This window comes from Lupinus angustifolius, chromosome LG15 (genome assembly GCF_001865875.1).
Source record: "Lupinus angustifolius cultivar Tanjil chromosome LG15, LupAngTanjil_v1.0, whole genome shotgun sequence".
In the NCBI taxonomy this organism is placed as follows: Eukaryota; Viridiplantae; Streptophyta; class Magnoliopsida; order Fabales; family Fabaceae; genus Lupinus; species Lupinus angustifolius.
The window spans coordinates 11,715,843-11,724,345 of NC_032023.1; the positions used below are offsets into that span (position 1 = coordinate 11,715,843).

The 8,503-nt window shown below is 33.9% G+C and overlaps 1 protein-coding gene across 1 annotated transcript; it reads right to left on the reverse strand.

Moving 5' to 3' along the window:
- On the reverse strand, positions 973-7,772 carry LOC109328079 (probable serine/threonine-protein kinase samkB). Its single transcript, XM_019561339.1, has 10 exons — positions 7,270-7,772; positions 6,636-6,733; positions 5,898-5,940; positions 5,502-5,584; positions 5,351-5,415; positions 3,380-3,438; positions 2,442-2,501; positions 2,225-2,257; positions 1,871-1,936; positions 973-1,779 (listed from the first exon to the last, which is right to left on the reverse strand). The coding sequence occupies exons 1-10, from the start codon at positions 7,696-7,698 to the stop codon at positions 1,735-1,737; spliced, it is 981 nt and encodes a 326-aa protein (XP_019416884.1). The 5' UTR covers positions 7,699-7,772; the 3' UTR covers positions 973-1,734.

Genomic DNA, 8,503 nt, shown 5'->3' on the forward strand with positions numbered 1-8,503 from the left:
AACTCGAACCCGACGCTAAACTCTATTAGATATAATGCATATCATTTTAAATAAAGTGTCTAAATATTACTCATTGTTATATATATATAATTTGACATATAAAAGATTATATAGAGAGAGATAATTTAGCATTTATACATATAAAAAAAATTAGAAAATCAATTATAGATTTGGCTAATGAGATATCATTATTTTGTACACAATTAAATGTGCACGTACAAGTACAAAGAATGGATTGCCATAGGACATGTTGGATTGGGCCATATTTATCTATTATTTGACTATAAATGTTAATCTGGTTAGTTTTGAACTCAAACTCAATTCTAAAACTAATAAAATCTAACTGTATTTAAGTCTAGTCATAATGAGGCAAAATAAAGTGAGCAATGTCCTCTCACCCTAGAAACAAGTATAATGTTATTTGTTGCACCATTACCTACATATTCAAAATTTTATTTTTGATTGTTACCATATTTATGCCATAATTCTTTTTTATATATAATTTAATTACTACAAGATATATAAATATAAAGTCCAGCTGGAAAATTGTTAGGTACTCAAGGATATTCATTACCCATTTGAACACCCGCAAATAAGTATGAGTATATGAACATGTAAGCATTGCTCGTACCCACCTCATTCACCTTAAATCAAGAGCCAATTCTAATATAGTCATGAACAAGATACAAGTTTAGTGATGTAAAGTCTTTTTAGATCTCATGATAACCAAAATGTCAAATATTCGATTCATGTGAATGATACTTGTTAGGAGGAATAATAACACACCCCAAAAAACATTAATTCTTTATCCAAAAGAAGAGGATACCTAAAAAAACATTCTAATATAAAACTATTAAAACATATTATAAATATCAATCATTCATGATAGGGAACAAGCTTCGTCTATAGGAACAAGCTTCGTTAAGTGCAACAGGTTATACATTTTATTCTGAATAGACAACACTATCGACATAAAAGCTCTAACAAAAACATTTTCCCAAATATGTTTCCATACAACCTGCCATATAAAGACACACAGTCACATATAAACCGAAATAAAAGCTGCAATCCAAAACAACAAACAAGGTTACACCAATCTAACATGGATAGCCCTACATCAGAGCCAAACAATAAAAGAAACAAAGGGCCTTAACATCCACTATTAACTTTTAACTGCATCCATTGAAGCCACATCGTCACCAAGCCTTCACACAGTGGATGCTCATAAAGTTGTCAGCATGTAACTAGTCATCGTCATTCCCTCAATTTGGTTTCCATACAAGTGACGACAAGGCAACATGAATACTGTAAAGAGTGTGAGCTCGTAACTGTGCGCTGAGTCGGTCAAGCTCCCAACCGTGTGCTGAGTGGGTCAAGGCCTCTAATTTCTTGGAGACATGTTTTCTTTGTTGTCTAGAACGTAAATCCTCTTATTCTCACACATATAATATGAGCATTTGGATGTCAGGTACAAACTGATGTGATGTAATGTAAAAAGACTCAATTTAAGATACTAAAATTCTAAAAGAATTATCACTTGAGAAAGGATATTTCTTGTTTTCAATCACAGTCTCACTGTCTATCACACACCCGAACTAATTGCTTTAATAGAAAAGAACACACAAAAGGAGCATTAAGAAAATCGAAGCTGACTTCAGTCCTTAATATACTATAATATAGCACAGGCATACATACAAAATTGATCATATGCACAAAAGGGGTCACTCCATCTGGCTATCTTTTACCCAACAATGAGTCAAGAAGTGCAGCTTCTTCCTCCTGCTTGTACAACACAAAGTACATAATTGAGAACAGTCAAACTTAAAAACCAAAGTAAGTTTTTGTTAGGAAGAGTGATGAAGCCACATACCACCAAGGCGTTAAATTCAGTCTCTTCATCTACCGCGCTAGTGACAGCAGGATCCTCAAGCAGTTCCTGTTCACCAAAGTTGAGGTTAGTGAAACCTCTTATGGCTATTAATTCAGAGCTTGTATCCCCGGGCACTAATATTGATGTTAAACCTTATGATAAATAATGAGAAAATGAAGAATATAGCACACCCCTTAATTAGTGTACACCAGTGCAATGCAAATAAGGACCACTAGAATAAACGGACTGAGATTGTTTGAAAGTTTTTATCGTGTGTGAGAACCAAATTATCAGTAACATATAGAAGCTGAGAAATGAAATAGTGACCAAATTCTGTAGTGAGTGCCCACTTACATCATCAGCAATTTGCAACACCCCGTTCTGATCCTGCATGATAAAAGGATAAATTATTTAAGTTCTTCTTTGGAACACCTCTTTGGTATACTGAAAATTTTCCAGTCAAGTACGAAATGCATTTCATAGGCAGAGTTTAAAGGATAAATAAGGTGCTTCCAGCGCCATTCAAAAGAGGAAAAAGTTAGTTGTAAGAAACTTGAACGTGGAACCTTACCTTTACAACAACAAAAAGAAGTGGATCAGATGGGGTATAAATCATGTAGTGTGCTCCTTCCTGCCACAAATTGTTATAAATTAGCATGCACTATTTTAACGTGCATAGTTCTACAAAGGCTTGTAACAAGCAAGAGCTTGCTTTAGCAACCATATAAGAATGACAAACGCACAAGGAATACATCCTAACAAAAAAAGCATGTTCCTTCATGACACACAACCTATGAAGAACTTGATGATCAATTGAAATTACATGGAAAACATAAAAGGTAAACCAATACCCTAAAATTCACTGTAATTTACAACTAAACCCACAAAGAATGGCTTGAACCATCTATCTAACAGATCAAAAGTCACCATGCTTACCCTACGGCAATGTAAAATTCAACCAGTTTGCATTTGTGCTTATCTCGATATTCAAGGAATTGTTCTGAGGACAATACATTCAAGGATATTCATCTAATAAGTTACTCTTTGAACATTTAATCATCTGCTAGTTGTGGGACACGCTTCTTCCATTAATAGACTGTTTGAGAACCCAAAAAACATTTTTTTTCAATTGAGCAAGACTCATCCACACATTTCACTTTGAGTTTCAAAAAATGACTATAGATACAGACAACTCTGTTTACTGGGGGATTATTCTTAACTAAGAACAGTGGTAAGGGACTGAGTGATGGATATCGCCAGATCCAACTGATCCACATCGCTGCCAAAGAGAACCGATGTAAAGGAGTGAGGAAAAGACCATGGGGCCGTTAGGCTGATAAGATTCGGACAAGTTTCCTTTTGTGAGTTAAATTGTATCCATGGGCACAACTAGAAAAACGCATTCTAAAAGGTAAACAATTACGTGGCACGTTTGCTTCTCTAATAAAGTATTCAATATATAACAAAAATACAACAAAACATTTGTGCAATCAAAGATAATATGATTACCAAATTGAAGTGTGTAACTTCTACACCTTCAGTTGACAAACCACCCCCTTCTTTACCATCTGCAAAATGGAAAACATGGCTCATAAGTTTTATGATAAGGGCATAATTGTAATAGCATAATTAGTTAATGGGAGGAAAAGTTAGTTAGTTAGTGTTAGCCTTTTGTATAAATAACTTATTAAACAAGTTACTTGCCACTTATGACAATTTTTCAACAATTCTATACAAAACTCTTCTTGCATCTTCTTCAATTCTTTACTACATCAATAAGAATAGTTCAGATTCCTTTCTTCTTTACAAGAATCTCTACTTCTTAATCTTTGAAGCTCTCGAATTCGGGATTGAATTCCTAGCTTCCCTAACACCCATATAAATTGGTATCTAGAGCAATTTTTTCCTGGAGAATAGAATCATGGTTGAGGCTACAAGAACACAAGCAGCTATGAGAGAAATGGAGGAGAGGTTGGAGAATCGAATTTCTGAGAGATTGGAACTTAAACTGGCTGAACTTGCAGGGTCTATGTAGAGGACACTGGGAGAGTCAATCAAGCTGTCCTTTGACGAATTGCTTCAAAAACATGGAGATGATGAAGGTTCTTCTTCGAAGAGTCGCACCAACCAAGGAGATTGTGGGTTCAGGCAAAATAGTGTCACACTAGGTTATCAAGAATTGATTTTCCTAAGTTCAATGGTGATAATGTGAAAGAATGGTTGTATCAATGCGAGACATATTTCATGATTGATGATACACCAGAGGAATTTAAGGTCAAATTGGCTATAATGCACTTTGAAGGCAACGCATTGAAATGGCATCATGCTTATGTCTTAATGGAATTCTCTGCCTACTTGGGGGAAATATGCCAAGGTCTTAATGGAGAGGTTTGGAGAAGTCTGTGATGATCCAATGGCTGAGTTGATGAAGTTGAGACAGAAGGGTACAATTAGTGAATACTATGAGGAATTTGATGCGATTATCACTAGGCTGGATTTACATGCTGAGTACATATTGAGTTGTTTCTTGGGAGGGTTGAGGAATGATGTGTAAATGATGGTGAAGATGTTTCAACCACAAACTGTAAGAAAGGCTTTTGCTTTGGCAAAATTGTATGAATCCTCCAATAATAACAATGTACAGGTGGGACTTTCTTTAATGACTAAGTCTTTTGTTGCCAACATACCATTACTTCCCACAAAACCTGCAAGTACTATTGAAACAGAGCAACAAAAAACAAAGACAAGGATTGCTAGGAATAGACAAAAAACAAAGACAAGCACTATTGTATAATAGTTTCGGTAAAATAAACTATAGCATTGTAGGGTAATGAATAGATAAAATTACAACCCTGCTTCCATTTAAATGTAAATAATGATCCAAAGAGAAGTAAAAATCTTGAGGAGCAACTACCAGTCAAATGCCACAAAAATATTAAAAATCTGCCGTAGTTCCATTTATCTTTTATGCAAGTGCGCTAGCAAGCGAACTTTCATTTTACGGGGATATCAATTTCCCATTAAAATCAATATAATAAGGAGTTAGAAGAGATTATGAAGAGAATAGAACAAGTAGAAAGTCCATATCTTCACCAGAAAAGGTGGCTACAAAATCAAAGGGAAACAAACAGAAGGATGTTAAGAGTTACACACTAGGTAGCATAGCAAATTTGATGTGGTACTTAAGTCATGAGGTTCTCCCACCTAATAGACTAATCTTTTGGGTTGGGCTCTCCTTGTCTGCTTAAGTCCTAAGTCCTAAACAAAGGACCAAGCTACACCCTGGAGGTATCGAAGCAAATTTCAAGCTTTATAATGTCCAAAATGCATAATGTAACTAGATCCCCATGATCTGTAGAATCTCTATTGCATAGTAGAAACTCTTGAGCAATAAGCTGAATAAACCTTAGTTTAACTTCTGATGTCAGGAACATTAGACATTACTTTTATAGTGAAAAGGATGAGAAAAGAATTCCTTGCCTGGATGAAAGTCAAATATGTCCTCTTCTGAGTAACAAAAGCCACCACGAGCTGTATAACAGTATCTGACATGAACAAGCAGAAATATTAAGTAAATAAACATTATAGATAATTCCATGACTTTCTGAATCATGAGAAATAACAAACATACCCACTATAAACCAGATACATGCGTATCTTGGCAAGCGCATAAGAAGCTGCAGGCAGAATAGATTCAAGTTCCTCGTCATTGACCTAAAACACAAACAAAATAAGAATGAGAATGGAGTTCCACCTATTACATTTTCCACCATAGTAAGCAATGAAATTTTATTAATAAGGATGGCCGGATACTTCAGAATTAGTTCAGAGTTCAGACAATATATAAGGAGAACACAAGATGATATTAATGTCAAAACTAACTAATCTCAAATCCTAATTTCAAATGCATCATAAAATAGTCAATAAAGTTTACTCCTAAATCAAGATTAGAGGTACCAGTGCCAGCACCAATGAGGCAATGAATAACCAAACAAAATAACACTTAGAATGCGGAATGGAAACTTACATCTGACCATCCAACTCCCGTGCTCTTTAAGATTTGGAAAGGCCTGCAGCAAAAATGACATGTCCACAGTCAAGAAATTATTAAATGAAGAGAAAAACACCATTTAGTCTCTAATTTTTTTAAGTAGCCATCATGTCAGTACCTGCTTTTAGGAAATTATCATATAATCTCATGAAATTGTATGCTCCAGTCTGAATACATATAGGGAATTATTTGACAAATTAATCATAATTTTAAGGACTGGAACAACATTTTCCTAAAATTAAGGAGTAGGGACTAATATGACAGGTACTTACAAATTCAGGAACTAAAATGACAATTTAATCTAGAACAACATTTAGTCAAAAAATGTGTCAATCCATGTGTTACTTGTTATAATTAGTTGGAAAATTTATTTCAATCAAAAAATTTATAACCAAGTAACTTTCTGACTAATCACAAGTAGAAAATGGAGTGGCGAACTCTTGTAATACAGCAGACGTACTCCCCTCGTAAGATATGACTCAAGAAACTCTTACATGTCATACTGATAAGTAATTATTACATAGGATAGGCAGAGTGTTAAATTGTGTTTCCCCCCTTCAAACTAAACAGTCTTGAACATTGTTGATAGAGAATCCTTCATAGAAGGTGGCTCTTTAAATGATGTTTCAGTTTTGTAAATTGAGGTTTATTAGCAATACAACTTACATATCCTGCTATGCTATGCTATAACAAAAATAAAAATAAAACTCTTACATGTCAACTGGGCAGAGCAACATACACTCATGTCCTTGAGTACTTGTAAACACTCTCCTTATCACACACTCCAAGGGACGGTTGTTAATTGGATCAACCTGCTCACAATTTATCATAATTTGTAAACCAACTATTTACACTAATAATTTTTTTAGGTATAACTCAAGTACAACAACTTAGGCGGCATAATAGTAAGGTTATTTGCCTTTATCCTGGAGGTCATGGTTCGCAATTTATCATAATTTGTAAAGCAACTATTTACACTAGTAATTATTTTAGGTCAAATTCAAGTACAATAACTGAGGCGGCAGAAGAGTAAGGTTGCTTCTCTTTATCCTGGATGTCATGGTTCACCATTTATCATAATTTGTAAAGCAACTATTTAGACTAATAATTATTTTAGGTCAAATTGCGACACAACAGTAACAGTAAGATTGATTGCCTTTAACCTGGAGGTGGTCATGGTTCAAATCCCGGAAACAGCTTTTGAATATAAGGTTATGTACAACAAGTTACATCTTTACTTGGGAGGTAAGGTTACGGGTTCAAATTGTGGAAGTGTGCTACAATTGAAATTAAATAACACTCCTCCTAAGGATAATAACATGATAGAGATAGACATAGTAATACTCACAAGAGTGGCGAGTCGGTGCGTGGAAACCGTGAGAAGCTTGCCGGTGTCGTCTACGACGAATCCCGCTGGCGGTTTGGGGAGTGAAGTAGGCGGAGAAAAATCGGAAGTTAAAGGGGCAACATCGTCATTCAAAACCTTGTAACTGTTTTTATTATTATTATTATTATTAGTATGAGTATTAGTATTCTTCTTATTCTTGTTGTTCTTGTTGTTTGTGTTGGCGGTGGATGATGATGATGAAGAAGAAGAACGCTTCTTGTTGAGTGGACCAGTGTGTGAGTTTGAGGTGGCATGAGAGAGAATGATAGAGAAGTTTGGGAGAGTGGAAGGGAATGGTTGATTCAGCTTGAAGAAAGGGTGAAGATGAAGAAATGATAATTGAGGAGTTGTGGAGGGAAAAGCAGAATGATTCAATGTTTGTGCTGTCATTTTGTCTTAGATTCTATGAAGGGAAGTTTTGAAGATGATGAGGGGATAGTTCAGTACTCTATTCTTTTCGGAACAATGATAAGATACTGCTGCACAATGGGGCTTCTATGAGTTAATCACCTGCCTTTCTTTGAAAAGTAAAAAATATGAGTAAATTATATTGATATCCTCGTAGTTTTATACTAAAACTCATAAGTATATGTGTAATTTACTCTAAATATATATATATAAGTTATTTACTATTGATATTTAATTAACATTATTCTTCAACAAAAAAAAGTGTGATAAAGCTTATAATCGTAATCTATAAAATATATTGATTGTGGTTAATATTTTCTGATAACATAGACATAATTAGTTGAATAATATCAACAAATTCTCCTATATTTATTTTATGTCATTTGTGTTGTTACTTGTGGTAAATCGTGTAAGCTTTTAACTTACTAACACAATTGTTTCAATTTTCTTATGAATGTTTTATAGATCAACTTTAAAAATGTAAAACAAAAATTAGAAAAAGAAGAAACTAGAATATGAAATACTGCATGAGGTGATTTTGAAGTTACTATCTTGGTGAACCAAAGTTGGATTTAATATTTTTAAATGATAATTATTAAGAATGATATTATATGAGCATTAAAAATATAAGATATTTCATATGTTATTTTGTGAACTTTTTTTAAAGAGACCATACTTACGTTATAAAGGTATCTCATAATTAATTTTTTTTTTGTTATGAGAACTATTATCATAAGAAAATTTTAATTGATAAATCTCTATTTAAATCTTTGGATGTGTTCATATT

Excerpts from the sequence above, each read along its gene's own strand:
- LOC109328079 (XM_019561339.1), bottom strand. The coding sequence starts at position 7,698 with ATGACAGCACAAACATTGAATCATTCTGCTTTTCCCTCCACAACTCCT. Across the intron at positions 6,734-7,269 it reads CGCACCGACTCGCCACTCTT|GTTGATCCAATTAACAACCG; the intron begins GTGAGTATTACT and ends AATTGTGAGCAG. Across the intron at positions 1,780-1,870 it reads CTGAATTTAACGCCTTGGTG|GAGGAAGAAGCTGCACTTCT; the intron begins GTATGTGGCTTC and ends TTGTACAAGCAG.